This window comes from Ctenopharyngodon idella, chromosome 15, assembly GCF_019924925.1.
Source record: "Ctenopharyngodon idella isolate HZGC_01 chromosome 15, HZGC01, whole genome shotgun sequence".
NCBI classification, from domain to species: Eukaryota; Metazoa; Chordata; class Actinopteri; order Cypriniformes; family Xenocyprididae; genus Ctenopharyngodon; species Ctenopharyngodon idella.
Window position 1 is genome coordinate 6,666,589 of NC_067234.1, and position 24,302 is coordinate 6,690,890.

Consider the following 24,302-nt stretch of genomic DNA (forward strand, 5'->3'; position numbering starts at 1 on the left):
TGATATAATAATAATAAACATATCAATAGTTAAAAAAAAAAAAAAAATCTTAATCTTTATTCATTAATCATAAATGACTGGATGGATTATATATATATATATAATTCAAGCGACTTTATTGACATTACAAACAGTGATATAGCAATAAAAACTATTATATAAATATAATACCTAAATATACACATATACAAAGTAGACTTCACTTGTAGTTATTTTTGCACTTTCTGGGGTTTCATTTTCCAGGTATAGGAGTTTGACCTTGTATTATTGTGATGGAATAACATTGTTGCAGGCTGCAGGGAAATAACATGTTTAACATGAGTCATTTGTGAGTAATTAGGCCATTTGGTCATAAAGTACAGCTTTGTTTTTTGTTTTTTTTGTTTTTTTATGAGCAGCAGGACCATCTTCTTCTGGTTGTCACAACTCTGTCTTTATACACCCACACATAATGTACTTTTGCTAGTGCAATTTTATATCCAAGTAATGACAAAAGTATTAATATATGTTTCAATAAATTTGCTAAATATGCTTGATATATGCCTGCATACAAACACACCTACTGTAGATATTTCATTTCAAGCAGATTACATACTGAAGCACTTCTCCATGATCTATGAGTTCCTGATGCACTTCTCCATGACTCCTGGAGCTGTCAGGTGGTCAGTGTGCGTACACGTCTTGTGGGTTTGTAACTGGCGGCGATGAGTCCCAGCTCTTTCTTCATCTCCCAGCGCTGTAATGCTGAGGCCCAGGGCTCCATTTTAGGGTCATAAAAGCCAACGTGGGTCTAATAACAAAGTACAACCTTCAGGTCAGAAATAAAACACACAAACCTGACATTTGAGTCAAAAATAATCACCCTCAGGACCAGAGATAAGGTGAGGACCAAGTTGTGATATTTTTTTTCTTATCTAAATACATTTATCAATACATTTATAAATATAATTTATAGAAATTTTTGAAAACAAATAAATGCTCTAAAAGGCTGCATTTTTTTTGATAAATATACAGTTAAACTCTAATATTGTAAAAATATTTTTAGAATTTAAAAGAACTGTTTTCTATTTGAATAAATTTTAAACTATAATTCATTCCTGTGATGGTAAAGCTGAATTTTTAGCATCATTACTCCAGTCTTCAGTGTCACATGATCCTTAAGAAATCATTCTGATTTGCTGCTCAAGAAACATTTCTGATTATTATCAATGTTGAAAACAGTTATGCTGCTTAACATTTTTGTGGAAAGAGTGATAAATTTTTCCAGGATTCTTTGATTAATAAAGAGTTCAAAAGAACAGCATTTATTTGAAATAGAACATTTTTTAACAACCTAAATGTCTTTACTGTTGCTTATGATCAATTTAATGCATCCTTGCAGAATAATAGTATTAAATTCTTTCAAAAAAAAAAAAAAATTATATATATATATTAATTCATGCATAAAAATGTAGTAAAATGTATTAACAAAATAATAATTTAATAGATCATTTTTAAATGCAATTTTATTTGAACTTGATGCAATTGGACAATTCATCACACATTGATCACAAGGACCCTTTTTAATGGATTTTGTACAAATATAATGTAAAATAATTTCATTTATTTCGAGTGTCTCATTTGCTACCTGAGCAGGAGTGGACAGTGTGCCGTCTGTCCCCGTCCTCCATAAGCTTTCTCCGAGTTTCTGTGGCTCAGCCTCGCCATTAAAGCTCTCCGATTTAGAGCGGAGCCCTCTGTGGTCCTCATCCATGTTCTCTGTGATCTGAGGAACAGAGAAGCGGGATAGAAACAAAGGAACCAAATCAAAGGCAAAAGAAATTTCCATCCTCTGGAGAGCTTGCATTTCAACACTGGCTGTGATCAGAGGAAGAGGCGGCAATCTAAATTCTGACATGGTTTTGAGCATCAATTTCAGGACTTTGGAACAAGGGAGATGATCATTTTTGGAAATACCACAGCATTCAGATTCAGTTTAAAGGGATAGTTTACTCAAAAATAAAAAATTATGTCATTATATGTCCCTATTACTATTGCTCATGTATAAACGGATGGAAATGGGGTTTGTTTACCTGCTGTGACTCCAGACAAACTTCCCGGAGTCTCACTTCTGCTTCATCCCTCTCATACTGGAGCCGTTTCAAACTCTCTTCCAGCTGCTGTACACAAACACATAACAGCACCATTCAGCACAAAACCCCTGATCACTTATTTACATAATGGCATTTCTCCAGCACTTTGTTGGTCTTGCAGTATTGATGCCCTGAAGGGCGTAACAAACAGGAAGAAGAACAGTAGCTTGCTGATACTGCACAGAGGAAGGAAAAAGGGAGACATGGAGAGAAAATCACAAGGCAAACAGATAAAAAGAAGAAAGGATGGACACAGGCAGAAAAGGAGGATGGGTGCGTATGGCTCCTGATCCTCTAAGAACTTTGCATTGAGTATATCGGGGCCTTAAGGTGAAAAAGAGAGTTCTGACCTGACATTTCTCCTGTAGGGTGCGATTGAGATCTCTTTCAGCCTGTAGCTCCCCCTGCTGAGTGGAAGACAGACACTGCAGCTCAGACTGGAGAGAAACCATCTCAGAACGCATCTGTAGCAGAGACTGAGACTGAAACACACACATAACAAACTGTGAGATAAAATCTTTAGTAAGGATGGGTCAGGACATTCATTAGTTGTCCAGCATGTCAGTAAGTGTCGGTAAGTAAGTGAGGTTATATTTTTTTCTAAGCTAATTTAGAACTGCAAACCTTTTAAGCCTTTTAAAATATTAAAGCAGTGCTGGTGTAAAAAAAAGTCTCTGCCTTAAAAGATAAATATCACAGGGTTTTGCCCTGGGTGAAAAATGTTCTTCAGTGGTGGCAGACAAACATGGCCATCCACACACACAGTAAAGTTGCCTACCCATATGAAATGCGAGCCCAGTACTGACAATAATTAAAAATCTGTAAATTTATATGTAAACAGTCACTGAGTGACTGGTTTGAAAAGTTAGTAATAAAATTAACAAGTAACATTACACAGAAAAAGTGGCAGGTCTATTATTTTGCATTTACACTCCAAGACTTAATGCACAGATCATTGGACATACAGTATCAGATTGTTTTGTTCTGTCCATTGCTGTGGCTATCACTGTCATTCGGATTCATTTGCACAGCATTTAAATATGGTTATCAATACAGAAACTTTGCAATGTGTAGTCATCAGCATGATATAAATATACAGAAAGTGAGCAAATCGCTGCTATTGTAATCACTGAAGCTGTCAATTACAATACGAGGTGCACAAAGCTACAATTTTGTGAAAACTCCTGTTATAATCAATGAAGCTGTGCTGAATCTTTTATTGACATCGTGTTCATACTTTGTCGGTTATAAGGAAAGGATTCAAGACTGTGCTGAACTCACGCTGAACACAAACTCTGCCATTTTGTGTGGTGTTGAGTGGATTCTGACTAACTTAAACAAATCTGATTGGCCATAGCATTCCCATGCTCAACAGATATGTCTGTGATTGGCTACATTGCTCAACGCTGCAAAAACACGTTGTAAATAGAAACCTTTGACACTCTTCACACAGACTGCTTTACACAAACACTCACAGGAGCATTTTAAAGCAGCTGGCTATCAGAGGGTACTGGTACTGCAGAACGGCAGGTATCGTCACATTAAATGATCAAATAAATGTGTGGCGGGACAAAGATTCATTTTGGAGCTGCCAAAATATTTTCAATGCAGCATTCCCGCAGCGTTTCGACGCAGCTCGAGTTCACTTGAAAGAGAACGTCTCGGTTACGCATGTAACCTTAGTTCCCTGAGTAGGGAACGAGACGCTGTGTCGCCCTGCCATACTCCCAGCATGCCCGTAAGTGACTTGCTCCAGTTTTCCAGAAGCTGAATGAATGGGTTTTCGGGTAGGCTTTATAGTTTCCTGGTCAGTGACATCAGCCGCCTATGACGTTCCGTCACTTCATTGGACTGATTTCATACGTGCTTCACGACGCAATCACGCAGAGGCGTTCCCGCAGCGTTTCGACACAGCTCGAGTTCCCTTGAAAGGGAACCCTGTATCAAGACAATTATGGTTGGACTTTAAATTATGTTCAATGATCAATGCTCGTATTATTATGCATAATACATAAATGTATTTTTTTCTCAAGAACTATGAATAATAATATTTATGAATAATAAAGTAAACGTATCAGATTGAAAAACACTCAAAATATAGCTTAGCAAAATTAATTTTCGATTTTTAAGTGACTGAAAATATAAATAAAGTTATTCTTGCCATTACTTTATCGAGCAAATAAAGTGCATTGCGACACAGGTGAACATTTTAGAAATTAGGGGCTGTTTAAACCAAAAACAGAAAACAATTTATGGTTTTTGGCCGTTCATTTACATGATAACGGCAATTTGGCACTTTTGAAAACAGATTTCATATTGCAAGTTTTTGAAAACGATACCGTTATTGTCTCAATTTAAACTACAAAAACGTGAATTTGTGCAAACGGTGACGTTATGCCCATGCGTATTACATGTTCAGTCTATAGGCGCATAGTGTTTCTTTACAAAGTGACGTCGCCAACTAGTGGCCTGGCATAAATAATACAGCACTTTTAGTCGTTCCCACAGATCTGTGTGAATGGGGATTGTTTTGACAACATTGTCATCTTTTCGCAAAACTTTTCAAAAACGCAAATAAAACTTTCCTGTTTTAAGTACATCATTGTCGTGTAAACATACCCTAACATTAAAAGTAATTTTACTTATTGATTTGCATTGATAATCAACAAGGGGGCAGAAGACATGCAGTAGATCCTATAGGAATATTTTTGGGAAAGTACTGATTATGTAAATGATGTGGATGCCTAAGAAAGACATGTATCAAATATGATACATACCACTTTATAGGTTTAAGTCAGAGTAGTCATTAAAAAAACCCACCAACTCATGGATTTTGAAAATATATTTTGCATAACCTTTAAAGAGGAAGTTTTCACTGTCATCAGACTGTGAAGTACTTTAAGGGCAGAAATGTTTGTATATAAACAATTTCATGCATAAAAGTTTATAAAGTTTGGATGCACACCTGCTCATAACTCCTCCTCTTATATTCATCCTTAGCTTCTTCAAGACTTTCAATTTCTGCTTCCAAATCCTGTTGGGAGAGGCAAGACGATGCAATAAACTGTGTTTATGTGTTCTGGGATGTTAGTATTACAGTGAGAAATGCTGTATCCAGCACAAATGAGGTAAACCATGGGTAAAGTGACACACCTTGATTCTCAGAGAGTGATTCAGAGCTGTTCTGTTGTTCAGATACTGATTCAACTGAGACTTATGATTGGACAACAGCTTCTCCAGCTCAGACACCTTCTCTTGTAGCTTCTGATTGGCTTGTGAGAGGTCACCTGATTTTGCTGATGCATCATTTAGTGCCTTTTTTAGCTATATAGCAAATAGGAGTAGGTGAATAATGAGTCTAAGTCAAAGTCAAACTTATTTATAAAGTAGACCAAAGTGCTGTACACTGAAATCTACCCAGCAAGCAACTAATTTACATACAAATTAATTTAATATTACCCTCTGTGCTGACTTCCTCCTAGAGTCTTTTTCTCTGTTGAGCAGGCTCTTGAGGGAATCTACACATTCCGTCAGTTGACGAATCTCTGCCCTTGCCTCTTTAAGCTCCGCCTCCCTGCTGATGCAATCATATATAACATGAACTCAAGAAAACATGGACGAAAAAACAACTGGGTCCCTTTATTTGAACATGGCTAGATCCTGGTAAATACATAAACAACCAAACACAAATAGATAATCCATGCAAAAGTTTAGGGATGCACGGGATATATCTGTACTATATCAGTTATCGACCAAAATTACAGATTTTTACATTTTAATTAGTTGATATTGCCTCCATATCAGTCAGTATTAGATATTTAATTGTGCATACTCATTTACCCTATTTTTACATTTATATTAAATTCACAGTCATTTAATCTTTAAAACACTAACAATTTAATAACATTGTTAATTATAATCTCATTTTAAGTGTAATCTTAAAATAATTATTTTATTATACATTTTTGTACAGTACATTATAATGTTGCGATGCCTAAATTTGTAGCAAACTTGTAGCATTTGAAACAACTTTTAGTTTTAGTTTTATCTTTTATTTAGATAAAATAATACAGAATTTGTGTATTGTCCATTGCGTGAAAATGAATATCTGCTTATCAGTCTCGGGCAGAATTTTTAATATCGGTGCATCTTGAAATACAGTATAACACACATCCTAATGTGAAGTGACATTTATGAAGTAGCCAAAATGAACAATGCAGAATCAGGTTTTATCAGCAGTTTATACCATACTGTTAATGGTATTTAATACCATAAACTCCTGTTCCCTCACCTCTCGCTGAGGGTGTTTAGTTTCTCCTGTGCGTCGTGGTTTTCCTGTAAGGCCTGCTCTAAACTCTGGGCAAGTTTCCTGTTGTCCAGCTGAGCTTCATCAAGTGCTTTTTGCAAAGATTCCACCTTCAACGTGATTGTGTAAACATTTAAAACGCCTTGATCACGTCTCTTATTTATTTGGTCATCAGTGTGTTTGTGTGTGTTTTACCTTCTCATTACTGGTTGCATTGTGATTCTCTACTTCACTTTCAAGTCTCTGAATCTCTTTCATAGCCTGCAATCTGACAAACACACCCAACATAATGCTGATTACCACAGACAAACACTGACTTAGTAAAAACAAACAAAATCATATTTACAGTAATGCACTTATAATGGAAGTCTATGCAGCGAGACATTCCCCAGAAATGAATAAATGTTAAAGCACTTTATTAATTGTTCCATACAAAAAAGTTTGTGTGCTAGTAAGTGAAGAACGAAAAAGAATTTTGCCATGAGTATATCAGGGCAATGAATCACGTTCAGTCTTGTATGTTACGTATGCACGAGTGTGTGCATGAGCTATAAGCTGGCTGCAGTTCATTTGACGGCCATCGGTGTTGCTAATAACAAGGATTTATGAATTCTACATATAGCCCCTTTAAGGACAAGTCAAAATTATTTAAAAGTTGGCAAGAAACAAAAGTTGCAATCATCTTTTATTCCCTATTGTGACGCATATCGGAGTGAAACGGCTTCTTGAACAAGAACTAATGTAGGGCGGGACTTGATTTTGTCTAGTTTTGTCAGGTTGATCCCACCCTCGCACAAGTAAGAGGGAGGGGAAGTTATTTTGATTAAAGAATATGAGGGACCATGAATAAAAAAAAATAATGATGTGAACTAGTGATGTGAAGATTGTGGTTATATCCGCGGGCACTGGCGGGTCAGGTAAAAAAAAAAAAAACATTCCGATTAATTGCGGGTGGGTCCAGAGCCGGCGCCAGGACAAGCGATCTGGGGGGCATTCATAATTCTTGAGGGGGTCCATTGCGTCCCGGGGGGCAACACAATAGACCCCCTCTTCTAGGGGCTCTATTGTAGCTGAGCTTTTTTTTTTTAAAAATTTTCGAACGTTATTTTAGAACATATTAATTTCATGGCAACGTGGCCGATGACCTGGGAAAATAATAAACTTTATAGTTTCCTACACAATGTGTAGGCCTATCTGACATGAATAAAACACTTTGTCAAATTATAACGGAAAGGATTATTATTTCAGCTTCCATAGACATCAGTGTATGGAATTTGCGTCTAACAAGATATGTATGTCTTTTATAGTAGGCTACTTCAATGAAATGTCTATTTAAATGTCTGAAACCTAAAATAAACATTATGTGGTTGAAAACACTGAATAGTTGTGATATATGAAAAGTGCTGAGTGTGTCCGTCTCTGGCTCAGCACCAGCCGAAGCGTGAAAGTACATTTGACACCGGGCATGGGTGGGTCGCAGGCAAATGAGAGTTAAATCATCAATGTGTTGATTTTAATAAAGACACGAACTATCATATCACGGTAAAACACAAGGGAAACCAATCAAGGACCTCCTATTGGTCATTATATAAAACACAAAGGAAAAAATATGTGAGATATTGCTTAATAGTGTAACAGCTTCAACTAAAAAATATACACAAAATATACACAAGCTTAACAGAAATTACTGATTGTTTTTCAATGCAATGATTGGAAATATTAACATGTTTAAAGACAAATTTTTCGTCAGGCACTAATTTGCAGACGCAGTTGCGGGGTCCACAGCAATGGAGGCAAAACAGGTCAGAGAGAAATTTTTAAAAAGGAGAACTGAAAGCAAAAAGAAGGAAATAAAAGTACCTTGTGGGAATGTTTTAGTGAAGTAGTTAACTAGGGCCTGTGATATGTAACAGCTATGAAGCGGTATATGATAATAAACTAATAAACCCTATATCCAGCCTTTGCTTGGGCTGACCATATTTAACGTCTTGTGTGTGTGCGTGTGTGTGTGTGTGTGTGTGTTTGTGAAGTTGCAGTGATGGAAACAATGACATTCCTATTTAAGGTTGAGGGGATTAAGACCCCTGTTTATGCTATTAAAGAAATGTAATCTGCCAAGGAAGAACTTTTACTTTAAATAGCCAAATGTTAATTTAAAAGCAGTCTAGTTCCATATCATCAGGCTTAACTCGCTAACAATTTATGTGATGAAATGTCCATTTTGACTTCATGGTGACTTTAAAGATGTACTCAGTAATTTCTCCCCCATTTAAACAGTTTTACACACACAAAAATTATATTTTACATGGAGATCAGATAACCAGCTGAACACTACTCACTTTTCACCCATATTATAGGACACTTTCACTCATGGAATAAATGAAGCAAGACGGCTGCCATATTGGCTAGTGCAACATAAAAAATGACCCCTTTCCATAGTTTCTCACACACACACCTCTCTCTCCTGAGTGTGTGTAGTTCCTGTGCTCTTTCTCTCAGCTCTGCATGCAGTGTTTGTGTGTTCTGCTGCAGTCGAGTGTGAGACGACAGGACGTTCTCCAGAGTCTGCGCTATTTCATTCTGTTACACACAAAAACACACTCTGTCATAAAAATTTAAACTTTTGTTAATACAAGTCATTGGTTTCTTTTGAAACACTCACCGTTTCTCTGTGCTGTTGCTGTACTGCGCCGAGTTGATCTTTCAGTGTCTGATTTTCTCTCTGCATCTGAGAACGAGAGTATAAAGTTAGCCATAAATTTGTTTTATATCACCATTTTGCACCCTGCATCCAACAATGCTTTGCTGCTCTCACACATCAGTTTTTAAGTGCTCCATCATTCAATAACAGCCTCTACAAAGCTGCATTTCATTGTGAAAGATGCAGAAAGCAATCAGCACTGAAATGAGATCCTCTGTCCTGCTTGTGTTACTTTATTGTGACTCAGCAAACCATAATTATGAACACAGAATGGATGTTGTTAAATGTGGGCATTCATATGATAATGTCGGGAATTTGTCATTTCGCATCGTGGCGCATCCACTGTAGACAGCATCACTGATTATAATGGGTTCTGTCTGCTTTTGTTGCATTTTGCGCCACTCACGTCTGGTGTAGACACGGTGTCAGAGCTTGTGAAACAGCAGTGGTTTGTTAGACAGAGGAGTGTGTGTGTTTACCTGTGTGTAACTGATCTGCAATTTAGTGTTGGTCTGAGAGTGTTGAGTACAGTCTGCTTTCAATGTCTTCAGGTCAACGGCCATCTGCTGCACTCTTGCCTGTGTACACACACACACACACAAACACACAGTCTATTAGAAGCCTGGTGTGTGTTTCTGCTATATGTGTGTTCATCATATAATTTTTTGAGCATCGTTTTATTTCACACTGTAAAAAATGTGTGCAATAAATACATATACATATGAAATGTGTGTGTGTGTGTGTGTGTGTGTGTGTGTGTGTGTGTGTGAAACAGACCTGCAACTTGCCCTTCTCGTAGGCCAGTTTGTTCTTGCTGTCTGTCAACTCCCACAGCATCTGTTCTACCTGACGGTGAGTTACCTGGGAGAGAAAGAGAGTTACAAGCGTGTTTTCTTCTGACGTGCATCTGACTCTGTGCTCTTTTGATCTCAAACCTGCTGATGCTTCAAGGCTGCCAGGCTCTCCATCAGCTCCTTGTTCTCCTCCTTCTGTTTTTGCAGTGCTGAGTTCACTGTGGTCAACTCAACCTGTCAATCACAGGGGAAGAAGATGTCTATGGTAATAGCTGGTGCAATATTACCCTGATCTGTAGAGTAGGTGAAATGAGCACCATTTTGTATCCAGCAAACTCAAATTACGATTCAACCAGGATCTCCTGAATGAGCTAAAGAAAGATTGGAAGTGACCTCACATTTGGTCAGCAGTACCTTGATCTCTGACAGCTGTGTTTCTAGAATGTTCTTCTCTTTTTCCAGCAAAAAGATTGCAGAGTTCATCTGAGATTTGGAAATAAATAGTTAATTAAAACAATGGGCCACAAGTGGAATTTTTTAGTGAAAAAAAAAAAAGAAAGAAAATTCATAATGAAGATATGCACATCCACTTATTGCTTTATTGCAGATTTTGAATAATTAAAAGTATTATTAATAATACATTTTTATTATAATTATTTGTATATACAAATTACATAATGTATTATAATTTTTAACACTACTTTGATGATAAATATAATATTAAAATAATGTTAAATTATTAATAATGTATTAATAATTATAATACATTATATAATGTGTATATATAATTATGATTAAATATAACAAATAATACTATTATTATTAATATTATTTTGTGCTACTGACATTGTTATTATTATTAAAATAATGAATAATACTAGTAATAGATTGTTATTCATTTTATTTAATAAAATTAATAACAATATTACTAATATTGATACAATATTAATAACAATATATATTACTTGTGCCGGAACTATCAGTTTCATTTATACACATTTAAACAACAGTGTTTGTGTCCTTTTCTACGGAGCCCCGGACATGACATACAGAAAAAAAAGTATTAGGCTAAATTGTGCGCCCGATTTACAATTTCGTTCCCTCGATTTACTAAAACATGCACACAATTTACTATCTCGTTCCCTCAATTTATAAATCATGCGCATGATTACTAATTCATTCCCTTGTTTTATAAATCATGCGCATGATTTACTTTCGTTCCCTCGATTTATAAATCATGCGCATGATTTACTATTTCGTTCCCTCAATTTACTAAAACATGCACAATTTACTAATTCGTTCCCTCGATTTATAAATCATGCGCACGATTTACTAATTCTTTCCGTCGGTTTATAAATCATGCGCACGATTTACCAATTCGTTCCCTCGATTTATAAATCATGCGCAGGATTTACTATTTCATTCCTTCGATTTATAAATCACGCACAGGATTTACTATTTCGTTCCCTTGATTTATAAATCATGTGCAGGATTTGCTATTTCATTCCCTCGATTTATAAATCATGCGCAGGATTTACTATTTCATTCCCTTGATTTATAAATCATGCGTATGAGTTGTAAATCGGGGGCACAATTTAGCCTACTATTTTTTTCCCTGCATGTCATGTCCGAGGCTCCGTAGAAAATGACACAAACACTGTTGTTTAAATGTGTATGAATGAAACTGATAGTTCCGGCACAAGTAATATAAGACTAATATAAGTAATATAGTTATTAATTTTATTAAATAAAATGAATAACAATCTATTACTAGTATTATTAATTATTTCAATAATAATAACAACAATGACAATAGCACAAAATAATAATATTAATAATAATAGTTTTATTTGTTATATTTAATCATAATTATATATATACATTAAATAATGTATTATAATTATTAATACATTATTAATAATTTAACATTATATTAATATTATATTAATCAAGGGAACAAAATAGTAAATCCTGCGCATGATTTATAAATCGAGGGAATGAAATAGTAAATCATGCGCATGATTTATAAATCGAGGGAACGAATTAGTAAATCGTGCGCACAATTTAATTTTTTTCTTGCATGTCATGTGTGGGGCTCCATACTTGTCTTTTAGCTTATAAGACAAATTACACCAACACAAAATAAATACGATTCAACTTACTTCACTCTTGATGTGATCTCTCTCTTCTCTCATAGTCTCTCCATCTCTCACAACACAGCTGAGCTCCCCCTGAAGCCTCTCAATGGTCTGTTCCAGCATCTGCTGATGACTGACAGCTGTCTCCTGGGAAACAGTGGAACTCTGATGCAGTTTGGAATGATCCATCTTCAGTGCCTCCCTTGAAGAAGAAATAAAAGAGCTTGTGATTGCAAACATTTAAAACCTGATGTAATTTACATTACAACAGAACTGTAATTTATAGTCATATTTTCTTTTATCATATCTAGTTTTGTTTGATGAGGGCATTTCATGCAACATGTTACCATCTGCCTAATCTGACAGACTACAAGATGAATTTCAGATAAAATACAGTAGCGTCTGCTAGGATACAGCTTTTGACATCAACAACAAAAGATATAGGAAGCCTTTGTCTTTTTTTTTTTTTTTCTTTTTTTTTTGCTGTGAGTCGCGATCCACCAGTTGTGAATGATTTATAGTAGCGAATGTGTGTGTAACTTACAGTTCTTTCTGCAGGATGAGTTTCTCTGATACCGTGGCCTGTAGTTCAGCCTGGATGTTCCTCCTGGCTGTGTCTAAAAGCAGATCCTGCTCCTTAAGGTGTTTAGACACGCGATCTCGCTCCGCCTGAACAAACAGCACAAGCACAGCAGTGTGTGTATGTGTGAGAGAAATATGGTCTGTATCAGTAAGCTTTTGTTCAGTATTACTAATACTGCCATATTTACTCTTATTTTCATCTTTTTCCTTCTTAATGAGTATAAACTGAACTAATGTTATTTTGCTGGTTAACTATGACTTATTTTATTTACACTTATTCATGACATGCACTAATTCAGTTGTTCACAGCTAAGCTGTAAAACACTTTGGCAATAGAATGTACAATTGTTTTTCATGCCAATGACATTGAAAACTGAATTGAAATACCTTGATGTTGTTCTGATATTCTGTCTGTAGTCGAGTGTTTTCCAGTGTTAATGAGTGAAGTGCAGTGCTCAGCTCCGAACACTGAACCTCTAACTTATCATTCAACACCTGAGAGAAAGAAAGACTTTTTTATAATACAGGTTGTTCATATCATGCACAAATATTTTTGCACCAGAACAGGAAAGTTAATCAATAAAATGATTTTGGGTAGACAAAGCTGGATAAATGTATATAAAGTAAACGTAAATTTCAGTCTGGTTTTTTTTACACAAATGTTTTGAATAACTTCAGAAGATTATAGAACATAGCGAATCAATCATACATATATGGGGGTAGAATTGTAGCAAAATTCCAAATAAATAGATTATGATCCACAAATAAATGTAAAGATATTCACAAAAAATAATCGTATGCACAAATGAATAGAATGAGATCCACAAATATATGTTAGGAGTTTCACAAAAATTAATTGAATTCACAAATAAATGAGATTTGCTAATAAAAAACATATTCACAAATATGTTTTTATGTCACAAGCACAACTCTGCCTGCATTTATTTGTGAATCACCACCTGTACATTTGTGAAATGCTTTCTGTGCATTTGTGGATCGCTGCACGCATTTGTGGATCTCTTCCTGCGCATTTATGGATTCTGAAACAATCCTAGCGTCACGACTGCAGACAAATCCACAAATAGGTCGACTCCACCCACCGACTACTCAAGCCAATCAGATAACGGCCACGTTGCGCTGACCAATCGCAGCACACTCTCGCTACAACCAATCACATTTTGCTTTACAATCGGGGGCGGTCTCGTCCTGAATTGGAAAGGAAATAGAGGGTTCTTAAACAATGGTACAGTAAAAAGAGGTTTAAAATTTATATTTCGTTAGAGACTGTGTGTCAAGCCAAGCCAAACTATTATATTTTATGCATCATTTAAAAATGCCAGAGAAACAGTGCTCTCTGTTATGGGAACAACAAAGGTATATTGGATACAGATGTGTTATGGAAGTGTCACGTTATTCAAGATTGAACAGAAAGCCTCAATAATTAGCTATTAACTTATCTAACTGGATTTAACCTTGAGATAAACAAGCGAGAATAGATCTGATAAACTGTCGTCACATAACAACAGCATTTCCCAGTTTATCAATCAAACATTGACGGATATGAGCAGCAGCTATTAAACATTAACAGGCCCTTAAATAATATTTTAAACATTAATTAAATGTTTTAAAGTTACCACTGTTTGTAGAGAAGATATAGACTTTTTAAATGTGACAGGTTATTGAATTACATAGCCTATAGATTATGCATTTCATTTAAAAGCAAAATGTCCAGCAGTCAAACACTTGATCATGCGAATATTTCAGATGAATCAGACTTAATAGGTTTTTTTTTTTATTGGAAAAGTTATTTACAGCATAACAAACTAGTAAACTTTAGTAAACTTTCTATCCGTAAGAAAACTCTGATGAACCATAATAATGTGCACAACTTGTTCTCTTGTTCATTACTGCAGTGATCAGTAATACTCAGACCATAATACCCGTCAAAATAAGAGCCCCCTTTTTGTAAGACGGATAATGCAGACCTTATATATAATTACACCCACAAAAATATGTACAAACATATTAAAAGATTAATCACAATAAAGTCTGTTACATTTTGTAAACGGGGTGTTTTAATCACACAAATGGCACTTCAGCTCAATTCGAACGATGCGCCCATGGTGGAATAGTAAGCAGCTCCTTTCAGAGTCTGTTCCCGCCCAGATTGTAAAGCAAAACATGATTGGTTGTAGCGAGAGTGTGCTGCGATTGGTCAGCGCAACGTGGCCGTTATCTGATTGGCTTGAGTAGTCGGTGGGTGGAGTCGACCTATTTGTGGATTTGTCTGCAGTCTTGACGCTAGAATTGTTTCTGAATCCACAAATGCGTGAGGTGATTCACAAATGCGCAGGAAGAGATCCACAAATGCGTGCAGTGATCCACAAATGCACAGAAAGCAATTGTTGTGCTTGTGACATAAAAACATATTTGTGAATATGTTTTTTATTAGCAAATCTCATTTTATTTATTTGTGCATACAATTATTTTTTGTGAATATCTTTACATTTATTTGTGGATCATAATCTATTTATTAGGAATTTAGCTACAATTCTACCCCCATATACACACAACTATATGGTACTTTTTATGTGCTTTTTTGAGCTTGACTGTTATAATCCTTCACAGATGATAAAGTCATATGGTTTTGCAGTAAGTATGAAAGGATTTTTATTTTGGGTGAGTTATTCCTTTTATATTGCTACTACAATGTTCACTATTATTGCTACTACAATGTTCATTCAGTGTTGGGGGTAATGCATTATAAGTAATGTGAGATATGTAATCAGATTACTTTTTTCAAGTAACAAGTAAAGTAACACATTACTTTTAAATTTACAACAAAATATCTGAGTTTCTTTTCCAAATAAGTAACGTAAGTTACTTTGGTTTCTCATTTATTGACTGACAGCTCTTCTGTCCCCATGTTGAGAGAAATCGTGAGTAAGTCTGTGAGAGCGTTGTGCGCGCTGTGTGAACATGATGGTTATTGTAGTTCTACACTAAAAAGTAAAAAGTAACGCAAAAGTAAAATAATGCATTACTTTAAAGCAGCAGCCTCCCCCAGTTTCTCTTGAAGCCAATACGGAAGTGACTTAAGCTGCAATTCATCGACCTTAAAATTCTGCATAATTAAGGGCGTGGCCACTTGAGTGACAGGTGGATTGCCGCTGCTGTCTGTGAGCTGTCACGTTACCTCAGCTAATTCCAGCCACTGAAATCGGCATCTCTGCCGTGTTTGTGATTTTTCAGGTGATTATTTCATATAATCCTCAAATAATATGGCTTGCTGTGCGGTTTATGGTTGACACAGATGTGCATCTGTGTACATGTACACACATGCGGAAGATTTGTTTGTGAGGGTCCAATGTATACGATCGTATACAGTTTTACAAAAGCTCAGATTGCGTAATTTCTTGAAGAACGATGAGGGAGAGCAGATCATTCAGAAGAAATGTGATGTAAACTATGGACAATATATCAATATTTCATGGATTTAACGCTTTTGTGGACAAAAAGTGTTGTTGTTTGTTTTTCAATGGACGCTCATGGACAGTTTACCCAAGTGCGACGGATTGGATTCATCCCGTGATCGCTATTTTATTACAAAGGTATGAAGTCCCGTTTTGATTTTGCCAACACAAATTACAATATTACTGTTGCTGGAGCATCTATATCGTAAAAAAAGACACCGTAGATTGACACTAACCTTTAGGACTGTCAAATGATATAGCTGTTATCTTTATTAATATTTTAAATAGTGTTTAAGATAGATAGATAGCTCCATATTTTTTACAGTCTATGATTACTTTCCATAAAAAGTAACTAAGTAACACAATTAGTTACTTTTTTAGTGATAATATTGTAATACATTACTTTTAAAAGTAACTTTCCCCAACACTGTCACTGTTTATTTATTTATTTGGGGATAATGCGAGAGCCCATTTTTAATAATTAAAACATTCTATGCAAAATTTTGCAACACAGAGACAAGTTAATTCAGTTTTATTTTTCACTGAAGAATGTAACTTCATTATTCAAACAAAACAGTGAAAACAGAAAGATCATATGTAGTTTTCAATGTTTTTCTTAAAACTTTAAACATAACTGCTAATTTTGTAGCTCAGTATTTTTATTATATAAAATACTGTTATGAATAATTTAAACGTTTTATGTACATTTTGGCAACACAGAAAGTAAACAAAGGCCTTCTGACAAAAAAGTTAGTTCATTTTCCAGTGAAGAAACTTTTAACATTTTTAAAAACTTTTAAAATAATGTAACTGGTAATTTTGTAGCTCATTTTTTCCCCCTCATTAATATTGTAATACATAATATCATATTTTCAAGACAATCAGATTATGAGGGGAGGGGGTGAGCAAAACTTTTACTTTCAAACGGGGACATCACCAAACAAAATTAAAAAGCATTGCTCTAATCAAAATTTGTACAATGACAGTATGTTGGCTTTGTGGAGTTAACATAATTATATAATGCTAAACAGATTGTGTTTTTGTACCTGAACTTGATCTGCAGCTGCTCTGAGGTCTCGTCCATCTCTGATGAGTCTGCTGTTCTCCTGCTGCTGCTTCTGCAGAGCCGTCTTCACACTCTAAACACACACGAACATCATGAGACGTGTCATTACTGCTATCAGTGTCTCTACCACATGCTCCCGTACCTTGATCTCTTTGCTCAGCTGTGATATCAGAGTCTCTTTCACTCCTGAGAGGAAACAAAACATTTTAGTTTCACAGCTAACAGACATACTGTAGCATAAACAAATATTAAATGTCCCATAATTCAGTGCTTCTGACTGGAATGGTCTCGGAGCTGCTGACAGTCTCTCTCCAGGTACAGAATTTGCTCCTCCCTCTTCTTTAGCTCCGCCCTGTTTGCCTGTCCGTCAATACGCAAGGCGTGGCAGTCTGCTTGAAGAACCTCCACCTCACAACACAACAGCAAATAGTGAACAGAATGTCTAAATAAGGCATTTTATGGTTATTAAACACATCCAGGGTGATGTAGGTGGTTGCTAGGGTGTTGCTATGGTGTTCTGGATGGTTGGTATGGGCAATGCTTGGTGTACTGAGATTGTAGTTTCTCCAAGTATATTTATCAATAATCAGACAAGTCTTTTTTTTTAAATGTGCAAGTAAGATCACAGCTCTTTGATACCAATCTTTCATTTGAAGGCCATGTTACTAGCATCTGTAAAACCGCATTCTTCCATCTTAAAAATATATCTAAACTACGACATATGCTCTCAATGAAAAATGCAGAACAGTTAGTTCATGCATTCATGACCTCAAGGCTAGATTACTGTAACGCTCTACTGGGTGTTTGTTCTGCTCGCCTGATAAATAAACTACAGCTCGTACAAAATGCAGCAGCTAGAGTTTTTACTAGAACCAGGAAGTATGACCATATTAACCCAGTTCTGTCAACACTGCATTGGCTTCCTGTTAAACATCGTATAGATTTTAAAATCTTGCTAATTACTTACAAAGCACTAAATGGTTTAGCTCCCCAGTACCTGAGTGAGCTCCTAATTCATTATAGTCCTTCACGTCTATTGCGATCTCAGAATTCAGGCCAGTTGATAATACCTAGAATATCAAAATCAACTGCAGGTAGTAGATCCTTCTCCTATTTGGCACCTAAACTCTGGAACAATCTTCCTAGCATTGTTCGGGAAGCAGACACACTCTGTCAGTTTAAATTTAGACTAAAAATGCATCTCTTTAATCTGGCATACACATAACACATTACCAATTTATATTTTCAAATCCGTTAAAGGATTATTAGGCTGCATAAATTAGGTCAGCCGGAGCCGGGAACACTTCCTATAACACCTGATGTACTCGTTACATCAGAAGAAGAATGGCATCTACGCTAATATTAGTCTTTCTGTTTATCCCGAGGTTCACCGTAGTCAACCAGATCCGGGCCATATCCAGGTGAGACCAAGGACCTGCACCTTGACACGACCACAACGCAGCCCTGACGTATCAGCAGAGATTGAGTCAACTAGATCATCCACTGTGAGGGCCTCATCGACACGACAGCCACGACACAGTTCCTCAACAACCGTCCATACCGGCGTGATCCTCAATACGATCCTCAATTGGATGGAACTGGAATAAATACTTTTAATGTTGCGATCCTATTGGACTTATGATAGCAACCTGAATTGTAACAAAGCACTGTTGGCCAGAGGAGAACTGGCCCCCCAACTAAGCCTGGTTTCTCCCAAGGTTTTTTTCTCCATTTTAACACCAATTTGCCACTTGTCTGCCACCTGAGGTCACCTGATGGAGTTTGGGTTCCTTGCCGCTGTCGCCTCTGGCTTGCTTAGTTGGGGACACTTGACATTTGATATTCAACAGTGCTTTGATCTGCCTGCATTGACACTATTTCCTTAAGAGCTGCTGTGCAGCCAAATAATGTACCAGTTATCAATGTAAAGCTGCTTTGACACAATCTACATTGTAAAAAGCGCTATATAAATAAAGGTGACTTGACTTGACTTGACAGTAAATGGAGATATACTGTGAACTTCTTGTAGTCCTTTCTTCAGTTTACCTGTCCTCTCTCCTTCTCCACCACTCTCTCCATCTCCTCCACTCTCAGCAGCAGTGCATTGTGGGATTGCTCAGCCTCCAAGTGTGCTGCGGTCTCCTGCGCCATCTGCTCCTCCTTCTGTGAACAGATTCAGAGGTCAAGAACTATCAAATGAGATTGAAATTACTATGATATTTATGACATTATTAAGATTAATCTGTTTAACCAATAAAAATATTAAAACATTCTGCTGAAAAAATATTTTTTATTTATAAATGAATATCATTTTTTTTAAATTAATACTTTTATTTAGCAAGGACACATTTAATTGATCAAAAGTGACAGTAAAGACATGTATAATGTTACAAAAGATTTCAAATAAGATTTCAAATAAAGCAGCACAATTGTTTTCAACATTAATAATAATAATAAATGTTTCTTGAGCATCAAATCAGCATATTAGAATTTCTGATGGATCATGTGACACTGAAGACTGGAGTAATGATGCTCCATTCATCAAATTCAGCTTTGATCACAGGAATAAATTACATTTTAAAATATATATCTAAATAGAAAACAGTTGCAGTACTTTAAATAGTAATAGCATTCACAATAATACTGTTTTTACTGTATTTTTTATTAAATAAATGCAGCTTTGGTGAGTATAAAATGTTTTTGAACAGTAGATATATTATATTTCTGACTGGACACCATTTAACCCTGTAACTAAAAAGTTATTTTAACACCCAGTTTTAGCTTTTTTGAACTTCATTTAAAAAAAAAAAATCCTATTGTGTGACAAATTAATTATTAAAAGCGCAAATATTTCATGTAGTCATTAATTATTAATGAGCCCATAAGCTATTTTACTTTAGCGGAGGAGTTGTTCTCCAGCGCCTCCCTGAGTTTGAGCACCTCCCGCTGCGTCTCCTGCCTCTCCTCGCAGGCCCGCTGCAGCTCATCCTGTAAATGCAGCACCTCCCGCCGTGAAGAGCGCTGCTCCTCCTCATGCTGCTCCTGCAGGGTGGTTAATCGCTCCTGCAGACGTGCTAAACACAGAGGGGAAATTACAAACGTGTCTCCTGCAGGGCTGGAAGCTGAACCCATAGATGCATGCAGACAAAACAAGTGCAAAAATCTCTCTCTCTTTCTCTCTCTCACACACACACACACACACACACACACACACACACACACAACTACACTGTCATCTGTCATCTCACTGGATTACTGCTCACACAAATTCAGTTTTGAAATTGTTCCTGGAGTACACATGGTTTATGAGGATACTTCCTGTGTCCTCATACACCATATGGCTTAAAAAATATACTAAATAAAATAAAAGAAAAAAGAAAAAAAAAAAAATGCAGAAAGTTTTCTGTGATGGGTAGGTTTAAGGGTAGAGTTAGTGTAGGCTGATAGTATATACGGTTTGTACAGTATAAAAACCATTACGTCTATGGAGAGTCCCCGTAAACCACATATTCAAGAACGCACGCGCGCATGCGCGTGTGTGTGTGTGTGTGTGTGTATATATATATGTATATATATAAAATATATTTTAAAATACAATTTATCCCTGTGATTAAAGCTGAATTTTTAGCATCATTATTCCAGTCTTCAGTGCCACATGATCCTTCAGAAATCATTCTAATATGATGATTTGATGCTCAAGAAACATTTCTGATTATTATCAGTGTTGAACACAGTTGTGTACAATTTTTTTAAGATTCTTTGATGAATAGAAATTAAAAAAAAAAAAAAACCAGCATTTATCTGAAATAGAAAGCTTTTTGGAAAGAAATTAAAGAAATTAATACTTTTATTCAGCAAGGATGCATTAAATTGATCAAATGTGACAGTATAGACATTTATAATGTTGAAAAAGATTTATATTTCAGATAAATTCTGTTCTTTTGAACTTTCTATTCATCAAAGAATCCTGAAAAAAAAATTGTACAGAACTGTTTTCAACATTGATAATAATAAATGTTTTTTGAGCAGCAAATTAGAATGATTTCTGAAGGATCATGTGACACTGAAGACTGGAGTAATAATACACAGAAATAAATTACATTTTTAAAAATATATTCAGATAGAAAACAGTTATTTTAAATTGTAAAAATATTTCACAATATTACTGTGTATTTTGGATCAAATAAATGAAGCCTTGGTGAGCAGACTTCTTTTAAAAACATTAAAAAACCTTAACGTTCAAAAACTTTTGACCGGTCATGTGTATATAAAACGTAATCATGTAATCAAAACAAAATAACTGTAGTCTGATTACAAGTATTTTAAAATGTAATATAATCTAATTACAAGTACTTAATTTTTGGAATCTGATTATGTAATCCAGATTACATGTAATCAGTTACTACCCAGCACAGTAATTTCAAAATATACATCAATATGTTGTTGATGCAAACTTCACTTTTAGATTCACACACATATGCACCACTGAAAATAAAGTGCGCTGACCTGTGTGAGATGGATTGAGCTCTTTGTCCATCTCCAGACGGAAGATACTGAGTTTCAGAGTGTGCAAAACACTTTCTAATTTGCACACACGTGCGACAAGGGTTTCACACTGTCTCCATAGCAAACCCTGTCCTGCGGCACTCAGGGCCCGGTGGATGTTCACAGGACTGACCGGACGCTTAGAGGAGCTCCCGTTCAAAGAGTTCACGAGCAGCTGATCTGCAGACGCTCCCAAAGAGCCCAGACTTCTCATTAACTCCTCCGTCTGCTCCTCCGCTGTCTGAAGACGCCTCTGTAAGATGGAGAGAGACTCAGGAGCCGTGGCCCCCACAGTCAGAGGACAGATCACTGGCCTGGACATTACTAGATAGACAGGTAGATAGACATACAGATAGATAGACAGATAGATAGATTTTTTTAAACTACTCGTTTAATCCTACCAATTAAATATATATTATGCAATTTAAATGAATTTAGATGAAAAACCTTTTCAGAGAATAAATAATGGCAATAACATGGAATTTAAATCCGTGCAAACGCACAAACACATCGGCGAATCTCATCAACAAAACATCTATATTTCTGTATCACTCTGCGACATTAATTAAGCAATATGCTTGTTTTAACTGAATGCGCACTAGAATTCATTTGTTTTTATCTGTTATTGTTGCTTACCTTTAGAGAGCCCGGCACTTCCGGCTTAGATGGTTACCGTGGAGACCGCTCCCTCTCGAGCTCAGTTCTAATCTCCCGCCATAGCAAAATAATACGATACGAAACTGGAGTGGCAAATGTATTGAACTGATTATTAGGAGGTAGCCCGGAAGTTAAAATTGGTCAGCTATGTTGATATACAAATTAAATGTTTAATTTTAACTCTTCACTGGAAACTCTTTTCGACTTTAGTAGCTTTAAAGTTTCTCAGAATCATAATTCTGGGTGTAAATTATTGCTCATAATAACTGCTGAGAGAACGGCTGTGTCACGTGATGCTTGTCACTTTGCAGACAAGGCGGGACTAATCCGGACTAAGGACACGGGCATTTTACTCAATTTTACAGTGACTGATATGTCAGATTTTTTAAATGTACATCAGAAGCCAAACCTTTCGTTTATTAGATTAAAAAAAAAAAAAAGCTCATAGCAAGAGAACATAAACAGTCCTGAGATTCTCGAGCCGTCAAGCGCCCCATTGAGGAAAAACGTTTTATAATGAGAAAGTTTTATAGCTAGTAAATGGTGCAGCCCAATAATATTTCGTTTCGATGATGATGTTTCAAGAGACGCTTGGACGCTCGTTTTGAACTGTCAGAAGTGAAAATTGCCAATTTTATTTTTAATATTAATAATAATAATATATTTTATTTACATTGCACCTTTGAAGAACCCACGGGCACTTTAAATAATACTGAAAAATAACACAAATAATACAGATGTACAATCAGGGAACAACAAAGTGAACAGAATTTTTTTTTTTTTTTTACAGTCTATGGAATAGACAGTCAGACGGAGATCATATAACATACAAGACAATAGTTCAAATAAGTAAGGATCTGATAATGAAAGTAACAATTATTTAACAAAACATTGTGAAACATATGCATTTAGAGTTCAGTCAAGGTTTGGAGAGAGGAAACAGCGCAGAGGTTTTGAGGCAGCTTGTTCCAAACCAAAGCTTAAAATTAAAATGCTAATCACCCTTTCACCAACAGTTGAGTACAGGCAGAAACATAAGGGTGTATTCATTCTGTAAGATATGAAGGTGCTAAACCATGGCAGGCCTTAAAAACTAGGATAAGCATTTTGAACTGAATAGGGAGTCTGTACGGTTGCTGAAGGATGGGAGTGATGCGAGTGGATTTTATGTTAAATGTAAGGGCACAAGCAGCTGAGTTTTGAACTAGTTGCAAGCAATTGAAGGCTTTAGTGGGTAGGTCACAAAACAGAGTTACAACAGTCCAGACACAAGGTTATAAAAGCATGGATAACAGTTTCAGCATCTTTTGAGATTTAGCAAAGGTCGTATACGGACAATGTTATGAAGACGAAAAAGCAGGATTTAACAAGCTGGCTGATATGGGGTTCAAAGCATAATTTGGAATCAAACAGTACCCCAAGATTCTGTATAGTGGGTGAACTATAACTCCATCATTATGAATGGAGAAGTCATGTTGGTAAAAGACAAGGGATTTAGGGCCTAACAGGATTTCGGTTTTGTCAGTATTCAGTTTTAAGAAGTTTTGAGCCATCCATATGTTGAGATCTTGTAGACAGGAAGTGATGGAAGGGGGAGGAAAAACAGTATTAGGCTGGAAGGTAAGATAGATTTGTGTATCATCAGCATAACTGTGGAAATTAAGACCATGACGCTAGATGATCTGACCAAGAGGAAGCATGTAGATTAGAAACAGAAGTGGCCCAAGAACAGATCCTTGAGGTACACTACAGGAAACAGCGACAGAGCGATATCTGTGTTTATTAACGCTAATAAATTGTTGCCCGTCCAAAAGATATGAAGTTAGCCATGAAAAACAGTACCAGTGACACGAAAGATAGGAGTACTGAATGGCAAACAGCATCAAAAGCTGCACTCACATCCAAGAG

The 24,302-nt window shown here is 36.0% G+C and overlaps 1 protein-coding gene across 2 annotated transcripts; it reads right to left on the minus strand.

Moving 5' to 3' along the window:
• Positions 1-95: 95 nt before the first annotated feature.
• On the minus strand, positions 96-23,899 carry ccdc150 (coiled-coil domain containing 150). 2 transcript variants are annotated; one of them, XM_051863896.1, is made up of 25 exons: positions 22,374-23,899; positions 21,699-22,061; positions 20,088-20,266; positions 19,239-19,355; positions 17,471-17,600; positions 17,335-17,378; positions 17,173-17,265; positions 13,041-13,148; positions 12,616-12,740; positions 12,096-12,273; positions 10,348-10,416; positions 10,075-10,167; positions 9,917-10,000; positions 9,619-9,717; positions 9,101-9,166; positions 8,894-9,018; positions 6,634-6,706; positions 6,424-6,548; positions 5,592-5,706; positions 5,286-5,456; positions 5,098-5,166; positions 2,483-2,614; positions 2,073-2,159; positions 1,628-1,765; positions 96-790 (listed from the first exon to the last, which is right to left on the minus strand). In XM_051863896.1, exons 2-25 carry the CDS (start codon positions 22,057-22,059, stop codon positions 656-658), a joined length of 2,916 nt encoding a protein of 971 aa, XP_051719856.1. In that variant the 5' UTR covers positions 22,060-22,061; positions 22,374-23,899; the 3' UTR covers positions 96-655. The 2 variants fall into 2 exon arrangements, with proteins under 2 accessions (XP_051719856.1, XP_051719855.1); XM_051863895.1 differs by having other exon boundaries at positions 5,592-5,709.
• Between the last annotated feature and the right edge of the window lie 403 nt (positions 23,900-24,302).

Coding starts and splice junctions, on each gene's coding strand:
- ccdc150 (XM_051863895.1), bottom strand. CDS start 22,059: ATGTCCAGGCCAGTGATCTGTCCTCTGACTGTGGGGGCCACGGCTCCT. Junction 17,379..17,470: donor GCAGCTCCGAGACCATTCCA/GTCAGAAGCACT, acceptor GTTTCCTCTCAG/GAGTGAAAGAGACTCTGATA. Junction 5,167..5,285: donor ATCACTCTCTGAGAATCAAG/GTGTGTCACTTT, acceptor CTCTCCCAACAG/GATTTGGAAGCAGAAATTGA.